Source organism: Hippopotamus amphibius, chromosome 7 (genome assembly GCF_030028045.1).
Source record: "Hippopotamus amphibius kiboko isolate mHipAmp2 chromosome 7, mHipAmp2.hap2, whole genome shotgun sequence".
NCBI classification, from domain to species: Eukaryota; Metazoa; Chordata; class Mammalia; order Artiodactyla; family Hippopotamidae; genus Hippopotamus; species Hippopotamus amphibius.
The window spans coordinates 109,724,719-109,748,333 of record NC_080192.1 but is presented as its reverse complement, the minus strand read 5'-3'; the positions used below and the strand labels follow the sequence as shown (position 1 = coordinate 109,748,333).

Sequence of the window (23,615 nt, the reverse complement as noted above, 5' to 3'; positions counted from 1 at the left end):
AGTTTTGAATCCCAGGAATTTGACTTACTTCTTATGTAACTTTGAATAAATTGCTTAATCTCTTGGTACCTTTGTTACCTGATCAGTAAGTGGGGATATTTAACAGTGTCTACTCACAGGGTTGATATAAATATTATGTGACTTAATTCAGGTAAGATGCTCAAAAAACTGCCTGACACTGAGTAAGCTTCATGTAAGAATTATCCAGTTAAGTGTTAGCAATAGAGGAAGCCAAAAAACTTATATCAGTGTCTAGCACATAGATACCTAATAACTGTTTACTGAATTAATACCTCAAAAGTATTAATGAGGAAGAAGTATTTTCCCTTTCTAATTAGTACCGAAGTGTATTAAACTACCACAGAAATAATTTATTGTTAAACAATGTAGTGAATCTAAGGGAACTGTAAATACTCTGTGAGACTAGGGTCTTAGTTTTATTTTCATTCCTGGTATGTAGACTAGTGCCTAGTACATAGTATGTACTCAGTAAATGTTTGTTAAGTGGACAAATGTCACAGAATAATCTTGAGAATTTAAACAAACTGGATCAATTCTCCTACTCAACAGGTTTCAAAGTGGTCCATTTGCTAATATCAGGAACACAGGCCAAGCTCTAAAATTTTATAGAACAAAAACCACATGCTTGGGACTCCCTTGGTGGCACAGTGGTAAGAATCCACCTGCTAACGCAGGGGACAGGGGTTTGATCCCTGGTCCGGGAAGATCCCACATGCCAAGGAGCAACTAAGCCCGTGCATCACAACTACTGAGCCCATGTGCTGCAACTACTGAAGCCTGTGCGCCGAGAGCCCGCACCACAACAAGAGAAGCCACTGCAAAAAGCCCGTGCACCGTAAGGAAGAGCAGCCCCCCATCTTCACAACTAGAAAAAGCCCACGTGCAGCAACAAAGACCAAAAAAAAAACCCAAGAAATAAAAACCCAAACCACATGCTTACCATAAATGTCATTTCCTTCAATAAGGCCTCGTCCATCACCAAAGATGTAAACTCCACCTTGATTTCCATTAAATATAGAATTCCCCCTATAATTATGTGGGGGGAAAAAAGCATCTATTCAGAAAAGCTTGCTTGTTTTATACAATAATTGTAAGGCCACTCATGTTTATGTGACCGTAGAAAATTATTTAACTTCTATGGGTCTCATGAGGGACTAGATGATTTTCCTTCTAGTTCTAAGATGTAAAGTTTTGGAAAACCATGGAGTATTTGAGATAAAATAGCATTCTTAAAAATTCCCCTCAAAAGAGCTAATCCAGGGAATTCCCTGGTGGTCCAGTCGGTCCAGTGGTTAGGACTGTGTGCTTCCACTGCAGGGGGCCTGGATCTGATCCCTGGTCAGGGAACTAGGATCCCATAAGCTGTGCGTTCAAAAAAAAAAACCCCCAAAACCCCAAACATATTAAGATTAAAAAAAGAAAAAGCTAATCCATTTAAAAGAACTTTTCTTAGCTCATCTATAAACATTTGTTGAACAGTAATTAAGATGGAAATCACATAATGAACTTTCATAAAGCCAGTGGAAAAAAATTTGACAAAAATAATTCATGGTCTTTGATTAAATCATAACTGCTCTGTTCTACAATCTTAGCCAATACCTTTAAGACTGGATCTGTTTGTTTCCTTACTGTGGCCAGAGGGAGTGGTAGGAACTATTAAAGAAAGGTGACAGCTTGAAGTTTTGACTCTCTCTTATTCTTGGTCTCTCTGTCCAAGTATCTTTGAGAAAATTAGCTTCCTGATTATTCTATCTGCTGACTCTTGGTGGGGGGGGGGGGGGGGGGGGGGGGATGACGACAAGCCAGAACATTCTGATTCCAAGGGAAGACCACAGCCCTATTTACTCATCTATAATGCAGTCTGATGAATTTAAAATAAAAATCACAGCGTTTACAATTTTTCATAAAAAATATCTTACGTGGCTTAGATCACTAATAAAAAAACAAACAGAACACTCCAAAATAAATGCAATAGCTATGCTCATTCAGATGCACAGACTTTTTTTTTTTACTAGGAAAATCTATTTTATAGTAGTCAGGGGTCTAGGAAAAACAGTAAGAGTTAAAGCTAAGTATCTTAACAAAGTGAAAATGTAATTTCCATCCATAATTATACACAAATACCTTATTGTTGGGTCACTATTTGAGGTAATCCATACACCTGCAAAGTTGTTTGCATAGATTTTATTCTCTATGAATTGTCCTCTTCCTTTTTCATGAACATATATTCCTCCAGTCTGCCCATGATGAATTTCACATCGAACCACTGTGGGGTTAGCATAAGCTTTTACTTCAAAGCCTGCTATCCTGTTTCTGTGTATGTTGCAACTTTCAAAGTAACCCTGGAAAATACAGAAATTAAACCTGTAGGTAAGGCTACTTTCCAAAAACAAATGACATTTAAAAGCCTTTTTAATGTATACCTCAAAATTAAGTATCAGAAATGCTCGAGTTAAGAATGAAACATAGACAGATATACACTAAATTTTAAATGATACACATTTAAATGTTTTAGTAACACAGAACTATAAATTCTCTAATTAATGTTAGTATATTCAAAGCCAGGAAAGAAAATTAGGGAAAGGTTTATTCAATAAATGCAAATAAATACCATTACCCAGTAATAATATATATCTTTCAACAAAAGGTTTATTTAAGTACTAAAGAAAATGAACCCTCATAGCCTTAAAATATCCCCAGAAATCAACTTCTAAAAAGTTGACCAAAGGATATAATCAGAGACTACAGAAAAAAGACACACAAAATAATGTTCATCTTAGCCCAATAACAGAGAACCAGCTGAATAAAATGTTGTGAAGACATGCTCACGTTACACATGCTATCATGTTAAATGACAATAACAGTATATACTTCAAGATAGTATACATTCATATGATCTCAATTGTATTTGAAGAAAAACAACTTGAAGGATAAAACAAGAATATGAGCGTATGATTAACCGAATAGTGGTATTATGGATGCTTACTGTATCCTTTACACTTCTCTATATTTCTTACATTATTTATGATGGATATATTTCACTTATTTTCTAGTGAGAATAAATGTTACTGTAATACTGATATCCTAAATTCTAAAACTCAATCAGATGGAATGTTAGAGGGAAAAAAATGAGATAGTTATAAGATGGTGCTTCTAAAAGCCATTTTTCCTTCCTTGTCTATCTCCCTTCAAAAACTCAATGTGTTCTCCTCTCTTTAAAATGCCTTTAGCACTAAGTACTTTTTCTTTTCTTTCTTTCTCTCTCTCTCTCTCTCTCTCTCTCTTTCTTTCCTTTTCAGCTCTTTCTCTTTTTATTTTCCAAGTTGACACTAATAGAGTGCATCTGTGTCTTATAGACTCTTCCTATTGGTTTGGGGATTAATGTGGGGAAAATACTTCATAGAGGTAGAAACAATTTAACCTAACTACCAGACATCATTTTTCTAAAATTCCTAATTCATCACAGCTACGAGAAGTCCATTTTGGGCTATCTTCCTCAAATCCCTACCATGCCACCAAAGAGTACTAAGTATTTTCTTAAGCTGCTTCCATGTAACGCCTTGTACTGTATTTGTCATATCCATTTTTACCTGATAATAAGTGATCATAAGCTCTTGAAGAGAAAGGACTATACTAACTTCTGGAGCATCTATATCCATACAAGACTTTACACATGGTAAGCACTCAAGTAGAACTTTTTGCCAAATCCAGTAGAGGTTAAAACAGGATGTAACTGAGTACTCTAGTATATAACATATTTAACTCTTTAAGAAAATGGCTCTCTGAGAATAACATTTAGAAGTACTTTTCAGGTTTCATTTTCCACAAATAAAGTTCAAATCACTTATAACTTATTAACATGTGGATTATAATCTTATTCTTTTAAAAAAAATTGGGGGATTGCATCAAAAATAATTTTATTAAATACAAAACTTTTTCTTTGATTTTATACCAAATAAAAATGGATGGACACCAGGTGTATATACACAGACGACTATGGCAAAACTGAGCATCAAAGAAATAAAAACAAATCCTAAAAGAAGCTATCTAGACTGAAAGAGCTTAAGGTCAGATTGGAAGAATTCAATATTTCTGATGTTTTCATCATTGAGAAGGGAGCTCCACTTGTCTCTCTCTGCCAGGAGCTGAATGACATATCTGAATGGTAAATCCAGGAAAGAATAAACTGAGTATGCTCATTTCAGCTCCACCTGTTTCCTCATGGAAATCAGCTGCCCTTAGGGAGCATGCCTTCTGTTACTATTCCATGAACACTGCCTGTGAAACAAGCCTATTTCATTTTGGGGTTCAGTTAAACAGACTCATTTTGTCCTCATTCTAAGTTGTGCCCTCCAACTTAATCTTTAAGAGTAATGAAGTTCATATTTCAGCCTCCTCATGCTACTTCATGGCTTTGATTTCTTAATTTGTTCAGAATGCAGCAGGAAAAGGTTATGCTATTTACTAGGCTTCCATGAAGATTTCAGTAACAGGGTACTGTCATATCTTGGCTATACTAGTTCAACTAGTATACTTTGCTACAGCATACCTACTAAAAATTTTTTCAAATGCACAGATGCTCTTTCTCTGTTTTCTTTTTCTTTGTCTTTTTGGCCATGCTGCGTGGCTTGCAGGATCTTAGTACCCACACGGGACTGAACCCCTGCTCTCAGCAGTGAAAGCGCAGAGTCCTAACCACTGGACCACCAGGGAAACTCCTTCTGTTTTCTTTAGGTTTCGATTTTGCACACTTAGGAGAGTCAAATAGATCCATAAGTTTACTAAGGCAAACAGCAGCCCCCCTCTTCATTTTCCCTTGTCCAGAGGCTCCAATTTTCAATTCTTTTAGCTAAATCTTTTGTTCTACTTCCATATTTTTAAGTAAAAACTCATATTGCTTTATCTTGAGTTTGCAGAAATGAGAAGATAGAAGATGAGACTTTGCTCTTCTATCTTTCGATCACACACTGTATCCTTCCAATGCAGTTATATCACAATTTTGGTTAGATTAGAGTGCTATTTAGAGAGAAGCTGTAAAGTAAAACTACATATTCTACAAAGTTTCTGCACAACTTTTAATTTTCCCTGAAGTCAGTAATTACCTTGTTCTTCTTCTTTGCTTAGATCTCAAAATTACATCCTAAACTTGCTACTAGTTGTTTAAGTCACTTCCTTCTTTTTTATGGCCATGCTGAGTGGCTTGCGGGATCCTAGTTCCCCAACCAGAGATCGAACCTGCAGCACCCCTGTCAGTGAAAGCGAGGAGTCCTAACCACTGGACTGCCAGGGAATTCCCAATCACTTTTTAATATATTTACATTCACAGTAGTTTTACCAATTTATCTTCCTGAATATAAGCAGGTTTTATAACCTGCTCTAATCTGAACTGGTTGTCTTGGTCATAAGCACATGGTCATTTTACCATATTGTAATTTAGATTAGAGGTTAAAAATGTCCCTTAGTTTCATCAAAGATGGGAGCTGTAATCTGTATCTTTTGCTTTAAGGTAATTTTCAAGAAAAGAAAGTAACAAAATTTTTTTGAAAAGTAAGAAAAATTTTTCCTTCCTGCTCTTAAAACCCAGAAGCCTCTTACATTGCTACAACTGTAATTTTATTACATTCAGAAAGGGCAACAACTGATTGACTTATAGTTTTATAATATATTAAGAAAACCTAACTATTACAGATTATAGGGTCCAATTAATGTAATTTTGCTTTAAAACACATTTTAATGAAATACATCTGTTTTGTTGAGAAATGCCTTTAGTGCAAAATGGTCTAATAATACAGGACTCTAAGTAGAAAACAGAATTCTACTTTGCCTTTTAAGTTGCAAACCACGAAAGCGCCAACACAAATATAAAACTCTAAAGGCACAGACATTTTACCAGACTATGCCATATTATATGAAATCATTTATTTCCCTACCAGAAGATACCAGATTGCTAAGAGCTTCCTCTATATTTTAAAAAAAGAGCTTGTTAACTTTTCAGCACAAGCATTTCTAAATCTCTGCCATATACACTACAAGTCCTTGAAAATTATCATTCTATCAAGTTAACACTGATATAAAAATAAAAGGTGAGATTAAGTATTTTTTCATGAAAAAAATTTGAAGTGAAATAGTCTTTATTAAATATGACAGGCTGAAAGGCATTCAAGAGTTTCTCTTAAAACTCTCCAAATAAAACTATAAAAGAATGAAAAACAGAAAAAAAAACATGCTACCTTCATTGAAATAAACATCTACAACCCCACACTATAATCTATCAAGCACTTGCCAAATACTGTGATATCTGGATAAGGAAGAATAAGGTGCTGAGAGCTAGTAAATGTTACCTTACACCTTTGGCAAGCTATGTTTCCCCAAGTACTGTTCTAATAAGCAAGCCTAGCCAATGATCTTCTACTAAAGTAGTGAGATCTAGTGTCATGAATAGAACACAAGAGAGGAAGGAAATAATTCCACAGTAATATTTTCATAGAAATAACTTAAGCACAAGAAGTAAATATGAAGAAGAAACACTAATGTGCAATTTCTATCACCTAAGACTGTATTTCCTATCTAAGGAAGACTATCCAAAGTAAAGTGAAATGAAAGGAGAAGAAGAAAGCCATATTTCAACAGTCTGTCAACTGTCAATCTATCAGGAGTTAAACTCATAAACTTAGAATAAATGTCTCAAAAATTATAGAGCAATTTGGCATTGCTATGATATTTTAATTTTACTTTATGAAAATAACAATAGGTTGAATATTAAACAACAAAAAACAAAGAATTGGGGAACTGTAAACTGATGGAAAAATTTTTAGGAGTGAGACTGGCATTGTGGTTATGTAAAAGAAAAAGAAGGACTCCTATCTTTTAAAGAAAGACATATGCTGAAATATTTACAGATGAGATGATGATGTCTAGGATTTGCTTCAAAATAATTCAGAGTAAAGAAGAAAATAAGCAATATGTGAGGAGGTATAGACGAAACAAAACTGACCATGAACTGAAAGTTTTTGAACATGGAGGATAGATACATGGGAATTCATTATACTACTGTTTCTAATTTTATACATGCTAGAAGGATTCCATAAAAAAAATACATTAAAAAAAATCAGAGATAAAAACCACATTGGACTGTATATCTTGATCTGTTTAGAGGAACTTCCAATATATTCTACCATCTCTAGTTTCTTCCTGAAATTTATTTCCTTAAAACAGGTAAAAAACTTATAGACTTTCTGACGTCTGGCTGTGAGTGCAGAACACCTGGGTTCAAACAGGCATTTGCTAGATTTAGAAACTGGGATAAGTCACTTTAGCGCGCCTATTTCCTCATCTGTAAAATAAGGGTCACTGCAGGGAATCGCTGCATGGGGAACATAGTAAACACTTAATAAATGTTAGTCATTACTGTTACTTTACACACACTAGAGTAATCTCAACTGTATCTAAAGGTCCTGTTCTCCCACCAAGGACTACAGGTTTGCATTCTCATTTAACATAGCATATTAAATACAACCAATATCTTAGATAATAGCTCCATGTTTTTTATATTATTTAAAATAGTTCTGGGGCTTCCTAGGTGGCGCAGTGGTTAAGAATCCGCCTGCCAATGCAGAGGTCATGGGTTCAATCCCAGCTCCAGGAAGATCCCACATGCCGCAGAGCAATTAAGCCCGTGTGCCAAAAAAAAAAAAAAAAAGTTTGAAAAAAAAAAAAATAAATAAAATAGTTCTGTATTTAATGAGAATATAAAAAAAAAACAAAAAACCACATTGGAGGGACTTCCCTGGTGGTGCAGTGGTTAAGAATCTGCCTGCCAATGCAGGGGACAAGGGTTTGAGCCCTGGTCCACAAAGATCCCACATGCCACGCAGCAACTAAGCCCAAGCGCCACAACTACTGAGCCTGTACTCTAGAGCCTGAGAGCCACAACTACTGAGTCCAGGTGCCGCAACTACTGAAGCCTGCACACTTAGAGCCTGTGCTCCACAAGAGAAGCCACCACAGAGAAGCCCATGCACTGCAATGAAGAGTAGCCCCTGCTCTCTGCAACTAGAGAAAGCCCGCATGCAGCAACACAGAGCCAATAAATTAATTAATTAAAAAAAAAGTTAACCTTTGTGATGTCATCCTACCAATCATAGGCAGCCGACACAAAGAATACTTGTAATGAAAGAACATTCTGTCAAAGGATTTTAAAGAACTATATCACAATACTAAAACAGATGAGAGAGGGACTTCCCTGGTGGCGCAGTGATTAAGAATCAGCCTGCCAATGCAGGGGACATGGGTTCAATCCCTGGTCTGGGAAGATCCCACATGCCTCGGAGCAACTAGGCCCATGTGCCACAACTACTGAAGCCCACGTGCCTAGAGCCCATGCTCCACAACAAGAGAAGCCACCACAATGAGAAGCCTGCACACCAAAACGAAGAGTAGCCCCTGCTCACCACAACTAGGAAAGTCCATGCGCAGCAATGAAGACCCAACACAGCCAAAAATTAATAAACAAATCAACTTTTAAAAAAGAAAAAAAAAGAAAAAGAGATGAGACCCAAGATATGCTTTATTTCCATCCTTCCCTTATAAATCTATAATACCTTACAAATCTCTTCATCAATCCTTAATGGAAATATGTATCTATAGGATTTCCTAAGGTTTGTTTTTTAAAAGTTATAAAATTTATAAACCTTAATCTATAAAAAGTAAACTGTATGGGGGTGTGTGTGTGAAGAGTAAATTATTATGATGAATTTTAGTAAGTGGCCATCAGCATTAGGTCTTTTAAAAATGAGAAAATTTACTCAGTTATTTTGGTACCTCAAATCATTTGTGAGTGAGACCAGAGGCATGCATAAATATGATACTTGAATTGTATGTAACTCTGGAGCAAAGTCTAAAGGCAACACAGGCAGAGATACTAGTGTAGTATATATAGCTCCATTACAAAAATAAGAGTTCCATTTAGAATTCCATTTAAGAATTATTGCTAGGACTTCTCTGGTGGTCCAGTGCTTAAGACTCCACACTCCTAATGCAGGGGGCACAGGTTCGATCCCTGGTTGGGGAACTAAGATCCTGCATGCTGCACGGCATGGCCAAAAAAAGAAAATAAAAGAATTATTGCCAATATGGGCTTCTAAGGGGGAGAAGATTCTCAAGACTCTTATATTTTGACAACCTCCATATCTTTGCCCAGACTCCCCAATTCCCAAACTCCCCTCTCTTCCCTACTCCTTGGAAAAAAACAGCTACAATTTGGAAAAAAAAGTCAACTTTTAAATTCTAGCTGGAAAAGGGCAAGTGGTCACCTCCACTGTGCTTTCTTATCTCCAGACCCAAACTACAGCCTGAATTTTAAGTGAATTGTTTTTCTCAGGTTACAGTTACCCTAGGTCTGAAACTATTTACACCTACTCAACTTGATAAAAGGGTACTCCTCATGGTCTATTTCACTTTTTAAAAAAAAGTTCTGCATTAGGGATTTAGGCACAAACAACAAAAACAAAAATTTCCTTTGCTAACTGACAATCTGTGTATCTCAAGTCAATGTTCCGAAGTTGCTTAATACCATATAAAAGCAATAAAACTTCACCATACTCTTCTTTGTCACCGCATCAAACCTCCTCTCCCAGCTCTGACTTCTTAACAAAAAATGCTGCCAATGCTGTACTAGGACCTGAAAATTACTTCAACAAAAAATAGATGTTAAGGAATTCCTGGGCAGTCCAGTGGTTAGGACACCATGCTCTCACTGCTGAGGGCCCAGGTTCAGTCCCTGGTGGGGGAACTAAGATTCCACAAGCGGCACAGTGTGGCCAAAAAAACCCCCCCAAAACCCAAAAAACAAACAACCAAGAAACAAGGACATTAAATGAAAAGAATACCTGAACAGGCACCCAAGAACATTATTTTCTGCCTAAGAGAGCTTCAAGAAGTCATGTCTCCAGAAAATTGTGTAAAATGACATAGTAGTAGCTAAAACATAATATCACCTATAAAGATGCCTAATTAACTGCTGCATAAGAGTTTTAAAACTGGTATATTATCATCACTGCATTTCTTATTAAAGTTCTGCCAGTTAAAAAAAAGTTTTAAGAGGAATAAAATGGAAGTCAAACTAATGATGAAACTATTCCAAGTGCAGTCGACAAACAACATGCATTAAACTCACTTATGATGCTTATTAAAAAATGCGTATCCTGGGCCCTGTCCTTAAAAATTCTGATTTATTATATCCGGGTTTTTTTATGCACACTTACATTTGAGAAGTACTGGATTAGACCTTACTCCCCTCAAAGCTCACATCAATTCTTTAAGGACTCCATCTTTTCTACATGTATATAATGTTAGATTCAAGAATTTATATAATTGATATTGTATACTGACTTTATAATGCTAAAATCTTCTCTTAAACCTATACTCTTCAATTCAGCAATTTGGTGATGATAAAATGCTGACACTATTTGAAATGTAACTGATATGATGTTAGTTTTCCTATTAAAAATAAATGTTCTTACCATGCCATGATCAAATGTGAACACACCAACATCACGTCCATGATGAATATGATTCCGTCTAATAATTGGGTTTCCATGATTTTTAACCCAAATCCCAGCTAAAGCATTATTGGAAATTTCATTATCCTCATATATTCCCTACAACAATTAACCAGAAATAAACATTAGTAGAGCTTAAAAAGGGAGAAAAAAAGAAGAAAACCCACAAAACTTAAAAATACCTGTGCATGATCTGTTATATAAAGTCCAACATTTTCACAGTCACTGATGTTACAGTGCTTGATAGTGGGACATGCTCCTTGACCACTAACACATACTGCAGAGCCAACTGTAAGAAAAATAATTTATTTAAAAACCTGTTGGGCAACACAGTGACTCATTTTATAATAAAACATAATGGAAACACTAACCTGTACATGTACTTCGGATGATACAGTGATCAATAATAGGGCTACAATTTACTGTAATCTCTAAGCAGTGGTGTGCATTGTGGTGTTGAGCAGATTTGTCATCAGGGTTAAACTGAAAAGTAGAAATTTTCTTTGAAATAAACAACCACTGCTTTAATGATTTCCACATACACACTTAAAAATTTTGGACTTCCTAGGTGGCACAGTGGTTAAGAATCCACCTGCCAATGCAGATGGGTTCGACCCCTGCTCCAGGAAGATCCCACGTGCCACGGACCAACTAAGCCTGTGTGCCACAACTATTGCGCCTGCACTCTAGAGCCTGTGAGCCACAACTATTGAGCCCGTGTGCCGCAACTACTGAAGCCCACGCAATTGCAGCCCATGCTCTACAACAAGAGAAGCCACCTCAATAAGGAACCTGTGAACCACAATGAAGAGCAGCCCCCACTCGCTGCAACTAGAAAAAGCCTGTACACAGCAACAAAGACCCAATGCAGCCAATAAATAAATAAATAAATTTAAATTTCTTACCCTTATTGTCATATAGCCAACATAAGCATCCTCGGAACCTTCCATAAAAACGAAGGTTGAATCTCTAGTGTTTTCAATTATAACTTTGTCTGCTACTTTTCCAGGTGCTATGAAGAAAATATTTTAAAGCACATTACCTTTATCAGACAGATAAAATGGAACTTTAAAAATTACATTTTTAATCAGTAAAAATACTCTGCCATAAAACTAGTAATTCAGTAGAATCCTTTTTATGGCTTTAAATTGGGTACTTGTTTTGGAGAGGGAACTTTCCAAGAACATTAGCACTGAGTAGATAGGACTAATATTCATTTTATCAGATAGATAACTATGTTTTATTGGCCTTCATACAGGCAATCATACTTAACATGGACATTATCTGAGTACCATTATACTCAAGTCCATGTATAATACTTCTGAGATTTGACTACAAACAGTATTTAATATCAAATGCAATGGCATATTAAAAAGTGGGTTTCTTGTGGAAACCAAATCACAACCAGTGACACCAGAAAACGAGGCTCAGGAAGAAGAAAGAAGGGGATGATGAGCAGGGAGGGAAAGAGAGAAACTTCTTTATTTAAACTTATTTCCAATACTGGCCTTGATTTGGAAAGTAATGAAAATCAGTAGGCAAAATTTTTCTGTACTCTCTCCTACTTTTATTTGAGGTAGAAATGGGGGAGGGAAGAAGAAAAGGCAGTAAATGCACATTTCATTAACTAGAAACAATTACTAGCTATCTTAAAATGGTCTTGTATTATTGATCCTTAAAAAAATCAGAGAGAGCATAAATCTTCAAATAACTGATCAGTGCTCAACAAATATTACATTTATTCTTAGAAACTTAACCACATTTGTTTCATTAAAAATACAGCAATAAAAACATTAACCTCTATTTTCGAATAAAAGATAAAACTAACAAATATTTTTCTCTCCTTAATGAACAACTAAAGCAGGTGGACAAAGTACTGACATCAAGAAATATACAGGGCTTCCTAGGTGGTGTAGTGGTTAAGAATCCGCCTGCCAATGCAGGGGACATGGGTTCGATCCTGCTCCAGGAAGATCCCACATGCCGTGGAGCAATCTAAGCCCATGAGCCACAACTATTGAGCCTGCGCTTTAGAGCCTGTGAGCCACAACTATTCAGCCTGTGTGCTGCAACTACTGAAGCCCACACGCCTAAAGCCCGAGATCCACAACAAGAGAAGCCACGGCAATGAGGAGCCTGCACATCACAACAAAGAGTAGCCCCCACTCACCGAAACTAAAGAAAGCCCGTGCACAGCAAAAAAGACCCAACACAGCCAATTAAATTAAAAAAAAAAAAAGAAGATACTGCCACTGTGGTGAACATTAAAAAAAATATATATATACACCCCCCCCCAAAAATAAGTACATTTATAATTTCTGAACTCAAAGGTTTTCATTTCCATCATATAAAATACACCTATTTCCTATTTTTTCCTACAATTAAGATATTATCAAGGTTCATCTGGATTTTAAGTAACTAGCATTTAAAAAATCCATCATGTAAATAAAATATTAAAATTCTAATGACAATGCATTTAAAAATACCTGCACCAATCATGGTGATTGGAGATTCAATATATATCCATTCATCAGTATATATTCCAGAATGAACAAAGATAAGTCCATCAAAATGAGCTTCTTGTACCCCACCAAGGGCATCTTCGATTGTATCGTAATACTAAAAAAAAAAAAAAAAAAAGTCAGTATAGGACTGTAAGATCATCATTTTAAATCTTAAAAAAGACAAATCAAACATACCAACATATTTTCTCTTCCTTTGTATCTTGCAGGGTTACTGTAGAAATGTTCAGCAAATCCTGGCTTTACATGTGCACCTTTATACTAAAACATTAAAGAACAAAAACAAATACTGACTACCAATATAAACACTACAGCCTAAATTAATTTAGTACTATATGAATTTTTTATTAATTACCAAAAACAATTATCAGTCCAACTAATTTTCTGTTACATACTACAATGTGAAATCTAGAACAGTTTATGACTCAATAATATCCAGTAAGTAGGACATGATGTTTCAATCTCAGCACTACTGATATTTTGGGACAGATAATTCTTTGTTGTGGGAGCTATCCTGTGAAGGATGTTTAGTAGCATCCCTGGACTCTAACCGCCAGGTATCAGCTGCAGTCTCTTCTCCAGTTGTGACAACCAAAAATGTCTCTAGACATTGCCAAACATCCCCTGTGGAGCAAAATCACCCCTAGTTGGGAACCATTCATAAAGGACCATATGAAAATTAAGCTAAATGTGAGACTTTAAAAATAAATACTCAACAATAAATTTAAATATAAGTTCAAACAGATACAGAGAAAGTATAACTGCTCTCAGGCTGTTGATACTTACTGCTACTATTTAAATTAATAAAAAATATGTCAATAGTGAAAAGAATTGATGACTTTTTTGTCGGTTGATAAATGTCCATTGACCTGACACTTACTCTTTTCTTTTGGCGGGGACACACGTCTTCTGGGAGCTTAGTTCCCTGATCAGGGATTGAACCTGGGCCCTTAGCAATGAAAGCACAGAGTCCTAACTACTGAACTACCAAGAAATTTCCTTGAAACCTATTCTTGAGTTTAAATTTTTAAAAAGAAACTTTTATTTAAAATATAGAATATAAATCAGTATTTTCCATTTATACTTCATACCAACTGCTGGAAACTCTCTTTCCAAGGATTTGGATGTTCATATTCTTCTGGATTAATCTGGTAGAATTTGCCAGGTTCAGGATGCATCATAGGGCGGGTATATTCAAATACTTCCATGTATAATCGTTTCCTGAAGGGGTAAAGGAATTAAAGATTTCTTCACAAAATGTCCTTTGAACAACAATAAAAATTATTTGAGGCCTCAAAAACTTATAAGAATATGAAAAAGCAGAATTTAAAACGTAAATACAAAAGTTTTGGCTAAAACAATGTAATTGTATATTAAAAAATAGTCCACCCAAAAGAGTAAGTATCAATTCTTTAAAATCTGATTGTTAGTCAGGGGAAAATAAAAGCCACTCTTACTGTAAAAGCCACATACAGCTATAATTTAAAAGGATTATCTTAAATAATGATGAAAAACAATGATGTTTATGTCCTATCAAGAACCATCAAACCTTAGAAACGGAGTGACAGTAACTACCATAATTTCCTGTACAAAGCAAAATGTTTCTTCTTCTACTCTTCATTCTCTTTTTCCTTTCTAACACAAATATAATTTTCTTTCTTAAATTTAAGGTATACTTTATTTTTAGCATCATAGAAGTAATACATATAGCTGTTGTAAAGTATAAAGAGATAACCTATACTTTCAATATACTCACTATTAACAGCTTACTGTATTTCCTTCCTGTCTTTTTAGCTACAGATAGTTTCATTTATTACAGTTGTAATTATAACATAAAAAAATTTTCTATGCTGCTTTTTACTTTTTATAACAGCATGTTCCCATGTTATTAAAAACTATAAAAATCACTGTTAATGACTATATCACAACCCTCAAACGTAATATACTAAACATAATATATCAAATGTAATATATCAAACATAATATATTGTTTACTTTTAGTCCCATCTCTTATTGTTAGACTTTTCGATTATTTCTAATTTTCCCCCACTATTAACTATGTTATTATGAAAAATCTGTAAATAGGGTAAACAAATTTTCAGAAGTGGGATTGCTGGGTCAAAGGGCATGCATATTTTATGGTTCAAAAATACAACCGCCCAAACTATTTTCCAAACATGATATACAAAATCTACATTCCTACTAAACTATCGGACTTAATTTGTTGTTTTAAATTAGGCTTTGTTTTGTTTCTAAAAAGCAAAGGAATGAAAAGCAGTTGCTTTTCATCACTCAGTTGCTTTTAACTGACGAATAGTGGAAAAAGTACTTCCTTTATTATTTTAAAAACACAGCCTGGACTGACAACTGGCATTTGTGATAAACAGGTAACTTGGAATTTATAAGCATTCTAATTTTCTTCTGACTATTTAACTGTAACCAACAACTCATATTCCAACTTTCCTACTATCTTTAGCATTTTGGGCAGACACCTCAAGATAATAAAAAATAAATTTTCACTTACCACAAAATTGGATCATTAGCAAGCTCACTGAAGCGTTTACACACACAAGCTGCTCTACAAAGATCCTGTTCCAGCAAGTAAGAGAAGATTTTTAGAACCACTTCATCTGGCAGTTTCTCCTGAAGATACTGTTCAGCAGGTGCTGCTATAAAGAGATTAACAAATAGAATATAAACAATCTATTTATCATGCTGGCAAAGACTTTCTCATTATTTAAAAAGCACAATTTCCATTTTGTCTAATGAATAGCTTTTATTTTTTGACGACGATCATTTTATAAGCATTTGCTTTCACAGATGATACACATTTATTTTCTTTTATCTTGACAACAGTATTCTTTTAGCTAGTATGTACCATTTCAGAAACTGGTTACAATAAATATACAAAAACATTTTTATATAACAATTACAGTCAAAGATGGAGAAGGTCAGGGTTTTCATGTTTATTCTGTAATAATCACTTTTTCAACTCAAATGTGCAAATAAACTACATTTGATTTTAATTTTTTGGTATCAAAAAAATTTAAAAATATTATTTGACCATTTCTTAGCTTTCCTGTAGGAAATACCTGATAGATCTTGTGATTTTCCAGAGACCCTTGCACGTTTTGCACGATGACCAAAAAAATTTTCTGTAGTTGAAGTTGAAGCACCCTTCAAAAACAAAATGAAAGCTAGTTAAGCAAATATTTTTACCATAATCATTACTTCTAAAAAATGACGATGGTCCCCTTTCTGTTTGTTTCCCAACAATTCTTTCATTACACACACAAAAAAGCAGTTACATTTAACTTACCTCCATATTGCTCTTTGTAGGACACGCTGTTCTTTTCGGCAGAAGAGTTTTCCTACGAAGTTGGTATGGACTATTTTGTGCACCAGGACCCGATTCTTCTGCAACCATATCTGCAGGTACATCATCATCTGTTATAAACAAAGACAATATGAAAAATGACACCCATTTTTAAGAAAAAGCCCTATGGATTCAGTAAACTTTTAAAAAAATTTATAAATTTTCTTTGTGGGGGGGGGGTGTGATACAGTTTTTATACAAATTCCAGCCAACTAGATAACCATCTGAGAAGTGTTGGATTTCTACTTCATTTCCTACTTCAAAATAAATTCCAGGGGCTTCCCTGGTGGCGCAGTGGTTAAGAATCTGCCTGCCAATGCAGGGAACACGGGTTTGACCCCTGGTCCATGAAGATCCCACATGCCCCAAAGCAACTAAGCCCGTGCGCCACACTACTGAGAGCGTGCTCTAGAGCCCTCGAGCCACAACTATTGAGCCCACATGCTGCAACTACTGAAATCCGTGAGCCTAGAGCCTGTGCTCTACAACAAGAGAGGCCACTGTAACGAGAAGCCCCGCACACTGCAACAAAGAGTAGCCTCCGCTCACTGCAACTAGAGAAAGCCCATGCACAGCAACCAAGACCCAACACAGCCAAATAAATAAATAAATAAAATTTATTAAAAAAACAAATTCCACAAAAGACCATATGCTTACATACAATATAAACAAACAAATAAATAAATAAATAAAATCACTGGAAGAAAACAAAATTATTTTTTATAACGTTAAAGTGGAGAAACTCTTTCAAGGTATGACACAAAATTGGAAGGCAATTTAAAAAAAGGTGAGGAGCATGTTCACTCAATGAGTGAGCACAAGTGAGTACTGCAAGGTTAGATTCCAAGCGGGGTGAGAAAAGTGTCAACAGAGAGGGACAGTTCAGTATAGGGTACTGGATACCAAGTAGGATAAAAAGGGTATCCATGTAGAGGGTGGTCTGGCATACAGTGTTAGAGCTCAAGAGGGGTAAAGAAGGAAGTCCGTGTGGGGGAAGGTGGCCTGGAATGGAGAGTTAGAGCCAGAAAAGGGAAAGAAGGGCATCACATGGGAGAGGGGATGGTGGAACTGGAAGCTTGGTAACAAACAACAGAAGGACTGATCAAATAATTAAACAGGATAATGGAAGCCAGGCTTCTGACAGAGAAGAGAGTTAAAATATAAAAAGAGAGAAAGCTAGAGTAAATCTTATGGTGTTAGATTGGAATTATCAATGTGAACTCGTTGTTTTTAAAAGACAGACAGATATAGAAATAGGTATAGATACAGATGTTTGGAAACGTGGATTATACATGCGTATATTCCCTAGCTCTGTTCACTGAGAAAGCCTGGAAGCAATGCCACTCCAATAGCAATGAGCATGACTAGCATTTGGATCTTTGCTTTTGAATACTCCTCTACAGAAGGAATAAGAGCTCCTTGGAGAAATGGCTGATTTGGGGTTGAGGAAAATACAAAAAGAGTATCTTGCAGCAGAAACAAGAAAATGCACAATAATGAAGACATGTCAAAAGTGTATAAAAACAGATGATTGAACTTGGTGTACCTCCCAAAAAATAATAAATAAATAAAATTAAAAAAAAAAAAAAAAAAGAATACTGAAGTCAGCCTGAATGGTCACCCACTAGCAAAATTATGCTGAAGTACCAAAACTCATGATAGTAAAGGGATTATAACCCACTGAATGGACAACAACCCATAAATTCATTCTAGTATAAATAAATGAATAAATGCAAAGTTTGGTAAGGAATGATATGTTTAAAGTACCTCCCCCACAAAATACTGATTAAGTAGAAAGGGGAAAACCATAACTCTATGGTAGAGATGCCAATCAGACACTGTTTTAATCAACTGATCAAAGTGAACATCATTATTCACAGGACAAACTGAAACTGTGTCACCCGATAGCATAGAAGATCACAGAATCACTTCTATGATATTCCTGACAAAGATGCATAACCTAAATCTAATTACGAGGAAACATCAACCCGAATTCTAATTTGTTTTGACTAATCTTCAAATTGTCAAAGTTATGAAAGTCAAGGAAAGCCTGAGGAACTGTTCGAGATTGAAGGACACTGAAAAAATATGTCAACCCAATGCAACGTGTGGTTCTGAACTGGATCCTTTTCCTAAAAGGCTGTTATGAAGACAATAGTGAAATTCATTCAATTAGTGAAACTTGAATGGGGGTTTAAAGGTAGTAATGCGTCAGTGTTAACTTTCTGATTTTAATAGATGTAGTATGGTTATTTAGGGGAATATCCTTGTTTGTAGGAAATACACACTAAAGTATTAGGAGGGGATAGGACAAAGGCTGGGAACTTATTCTTGAAGGATTCAGAGCAAGAAAAACCACAAAAAACTTCTTTGTACTGTACTTCTAAACTCTTTCCTAAGTTTGGATTGTTTAAAAATGAACTAATAAATTTCAGTCATATTTTAACACAAAAATTCTACAGGGAAAATGAAAACCATAAACAGTCAAAAGAAGCAACAAAATTAGGAAAAATATTTGCAACACGTTACAAAAGGGTAATTTCCTTATATCTGAGTGCTACAAGTCAATATGTAAAAGACTAACAATTCAGTAAAAAAATTGGACCAAGGACAAGAACAGACAATTCAGAATTTAGGAAATATAAATGAAATACTAATAAAAACTATAATGAGATTTTTTTAATGCAGCAGGTTATCAAAGATCAAAAGGTTTGATCACATACTAGTATTATATATCAAAAAATAATACGAGGCAAAAAACCAGTTCTTAATCACTTTAAGGAGAGCAATTTGGCAACAGCTATTATTACTTAAAAATTCCATTTCTGGGATTGATTCTGCAGCTATATTCAACACATGGGCAAAGTAGTTAAGTATCAGGATATTCACTGCAGTACTGTTGTTTATAATACTGCTGGGTAACAATCAAAATGTTCATCAGTAAGTATAGTTATAGTTTCAATGTGGCCATTACCAAATATAAAGCAACTCTACATAGAACAGATAAGGAACTATTTCCAATATACAGTAAGTATAAAACCTAAAATATACAGAAAAATGTGTTTAGTATATGTGTGTGTTTTAAGGCAATACATATACATATGCTTATATATGCATATATTTACTAAAATATAAACTCCATGATGGAAGAGAGCCAGCTTGAAGAAGCTCCCATTGGCCAAAGATGGGATAATTTCAGCATTAGTAAGAATAACTGAAATAAACTCTACTCTTCCTCCTCTCTTACATAAACTGAACTACCAGGTAACCAAGTATTAGATGAAGGGAAGCTTCTTTACAGAAACATTCCAGCAATAAATGAAGAAGAAATCAGAAAATTAGAAAAAATAAAAATGTGCAATCTCTAAAGAGTTAATGGGTTTAACCACTGAGTATCAATAGTCCTAATATCACAGAAAGAAAAACCACCAGATATTACATATCTCCTGATGAAAGGACATAACACCACCTACAAAATTTTGCCAAAACCATCAAATCTCAAATTTATCAAACCTGTTAGAAATTCTAAAAGATCAAACTATATCAGTTTTTTAAACAAATAAACTGTATGGGGAAAAACAGGGGAAAAATAAGCAAAACTAAAGCAAACTATTTAAGAATGTACATTACAGTATTAAAATTACAAGGAAAAAAGCCAGAAAATGATTATCATAAAAATGCTTTCTGAGGGGAAGGAAAAGGGTTATGATCAGAATGGGGCACATAAAAGGCTTCTGCAGTGGCTGGTAAAGTTCTACTTCTCAATCTATTGGTATTACAATACCAACCTTAACAATAATCCAATAAACTATATATTTGTTTTATGTGAGCTTCTTTGTCTGGCTATATTTTATGAAAATAATGGTGTTTTTAAAAGATGGGTGGTGTGTAACAGTGTATTTAAAAACAGAGGTTTCTTCCCAACTGCAGACCTTGGGCAGATAAAAATTTTAAAATCAATCAATTTTTTGGCTGCACCCAGAGCATTTGGGATCTTAGTTCCCCGACCAGGGATCGAATCCACGCCCCCTGCAGTGGAAGCTTGGCGTCTTAACCACTGGACTAGGAAGTCCCAGGCAAATAAACATTTTTAAAGCTAAATATTCTCACCAGTAAAGGTGGTGACAGTATCTTATAATTCACAGGGCTGCTGAAAGTATTTAAATAGAATAACATTATGCAAAAAACTCAGCAGTATGCCTGGCTTACACTGTGTTCAATAAATGTTTTAGCTATTATTATTTCATTTAAATATTATTCTATTAAAATCACTTTCAAATGAAACTTGGAAAACCTAATAAGTTTTCCACGTACTACACTGTAGTCAGAAAATATGGCCAGTGTTATATGCCTGGGTATTTGTTAATCCATCCCATTGTAGTTTAGTATGTGGTTAATTTCTGTGTGTAATGTGTGGTTGAAAGGAACATCTACATTCTATTTTTTGAGAGTAAAGTTTAAACACATCTAAAATATCAAGTCTGTTAATTGTACTGATCAAACATTCTATGTCTTTACTTTTGTTGGGGCAGGGGGGTGGGGGATGGTGGTAGCGTGGTCTGATTTATCTGTCAGCTTCTGAAGGAAATGTGCTAAAATTTTCCACTATCTGTAGGTAGTCCACTTTTAGTATATGAAATTTTGCTTTATATACTTTGAGATAGTATTTGGATATAAAGGTTCAAGATTATTATTTCTTCCTAGTGAATTATTCTTTTCCATCATTATCCAAAGGCTCTCTTTATCCTTAATAATACTTTTGCCTTTAAAATCTGTTTTTGCCTGATAATATTTTCCTAAGAGCTTTTTGTTTTGTTTTATATCAGCCTAGCATTTTGCCAATCCTGTATTTTCCACTTTTTACTTTTGGGTCATTACATTATAGATTTAGTTCTTCTTAACCATTTATTGCTATATTTTCTTTCCTTTTCAGCCAAGCAAGAATATCTGTCTAATATGCTATTTAACCCATCTAAATTTCACGATTATATTTTTAATTTATGAACACTGATCTGATTTTCTTTTTTGAGTCTCATTGTTTCTTTTTCACACTGGCCTGTTACTTCATTATGCTTCATTTCCTATTTTTATCCTTTCAATCATTTCATACACACATATTCTCGTTCAGAATGTTCTATCATTGGGCACTTTAAAAAATCTATGCGCAATTAGGGAAGTTCTTTCAGGTTCTAGGCTGCATGCCTGGGTCTCAGAGCTAGCTCTATTTTGAAAAGGCCCAATCTCCAGTCCCCATATGTGCACTAAATTCCACCCCAGACCTCTTAGGACATATATCTAGGACCCAAAGACCCCTGTACTATTTTATACAGCAGCACCAGTTCCCACTTAAGGTTTTTTTTTAAAATAAATTTATTTATTTATTGTCTGTGTTGGGTCTTCTTTGCTGCGCAGGGGCTTCCTGTAGTTGCGGAGAGTGGGGGCTACTCTCTGTTGCAGTGTGCAGGCTTCTCACTGCGGTGTCTCTCTTGTTGCAGAGCACAGCCTCTAGGTGAGCACGCCTCAGTAGTTGCGGAGTGTGTGCTCATCATTAGCTGTGGCTCTCTAGAGAGCAGGCTCAGTAGCTGTGGCACACGGGCTTTGTTGCTCCGTGGCATGTGGGATCTTCCTGGACCAGGGATCAAACCCATGTCCTCTTCATTGGCAGGTGGATTCTTAACCACTGTGCTACCAGGGAAGCCCCCGCTTAAGGTTTTGATTTGGTTTCTCTCATACCTGTCACCTGGGAATTTCCTTCTCTTGTTTCCTTCCTCATTTTAGCTATGCATTTACAGTTTTGCCACTGTTTTGTGTTACATTTCTATATGTTTGCAGTGCACATCCATGTGCGAGTGATATCTCTATCATTTTGGTTTATCATGCAGCTAGTAGTCAGTCAGTCAGTCAGTCAGTCAGTCAGTTTCTACAACACTCAAAAGGACATGCTCAAACTTTTTATCCTATATAACTCTGTCTCTAATCCCATTCCTATTTAAAATCTATAGACCTTATTATTACAGATACCCACTCAGACACCACCAACACAGCAAATATTAAGGACTGAAAAGTAAGGAATGCAGAGGTAATAACAGGAAAGAGAAGACGCTTGTTAATTCCGGTGCAACCTGAAGTTCACACCAAATAAATACATGAAGCTATATGATTTGAATAACGTAATGCCATAGTAAACTCAACTTCCTATTCAAAACACCGTCCTATTCTAAACCACTCAAAGCTCAGTTCTAAAATAACTGTATTAAACTCTTACTTGTGCTGAGATAAAAAATCTGCGCTAAATTCTATACAGCTCTCATAGTAAATTACCACTGACTGTTCTGAGAATTACATACAGCACCAGAAGGTATTTTTACAAAGCGGTCATACTGTTCGAAAAGATCACTTGGCTGCTACTGTACATAAGAAGCAAAAGGAGAAAGCTTAAAAGAAACAAAAGCCCAAAACACACACACAAAACAATCTCTTGTCACTAGTGTTCTCTTCATCATTTGAACTCCTGTAGAACTGTATACATACCATATATTCTTCACTACATCACAACTGCCTTATTTATTATTTAGTTTTTTGGTATACACCATATTTTCCTAACAAAATTGAATCCTGAGGGCAAGGTCTCTATTTTATATTTTCCTCCATGTTCAGCTTAGTGCCCAGTAACGACTCAATAAATGATTCTCATCCATCAAGAACTCTTTAATTTTATTCAATTCAAGGAATTTTCCCCAGAAACCACCACTAGTGGTAGGCTAAGATGACCTTACATACTACTTTACAGAAAATAAAAACCCAGACAGAAACTGTTTCACTTCTTCCTACCTCCAATCTGCAAACTCATTTACATGCATATCCATTATTTTTTGTTTCCTCCTGAAATTATGACAGATTTGGCACATATGAAGCAAACAAAAAATGTTAAATAAAGTATACTATGACTAAAGTGAATGATCCATGATAACTGCCAAACTGTGTCCAATCCAAGAACCAAGAAATCACGAAGGACTAGTCATGGTACTGTTCTAAACAAAATCTAAAAACAAGACCTCAAAATAATACTTTGTTAAAAAATTGTAACCCTGGTGGTCCAGTGGTTAAGAATCCACCTTCCAATGCAGGGGATGCAGG

At 35.3% G+C, this 23,615-nt stretch overlaps 1 protein-coding gene across 1 annotated transcript in view; it reads right to left on the bottom strand.

The window, feature by feature from the left end:
* The window catches only part of FBXO11 (F-box protein 11), a 90,659-nt gene that overhangs the window by 8,472 nt on the left and 58,572 nt on the right, over nt 1-23,615 (bottom strand). Inside the window, exons 2-13 of the mRNA XM_057740964.1 lie at nt 16,422-16,549; nt 16,195-16,279; nt 15,627-15,771; nt 14,194-14,323; nt 13,280-13,363; nt 13,067-13,199; nt 11,486-11,592; nt 10,952-11,063; nt 10,763-10,869; nt 10,542-10,679; nt 2,146-2,363; nt 962-1,047 (exon numbers count right to left, since the gene is read on the bottom strand). Of these exons, the coding sequence (XP_057596947.1) occupies nt 962-1,047; nt 2,146-2,363; nt 10,542-10,679; nt 10,763-10,869; nt 10,952-11,063; nt 11,486-11,592; nt 13,067-13,199; nt 13,280-13,363; nt 14,194-14,323; nt 15,627-15,771; nt 16,195-16,279; nt 16,422-16,549 (1,473 nt within the window). The remainder of the gene's footprint in view (nt 1-961; nt 1,048-2,145; nt 2,364-10,541; nt 10,680-10,762; nt 10,870-10,951; nt 11,064-11,485; nt 11,593-13,066; nt 13,200-13,279; nt 13,364-14,193; nt 14,324-15,626; nt 15,772-16,194; nt 16,280-16,421; nt 16,550-23,615) is intronic.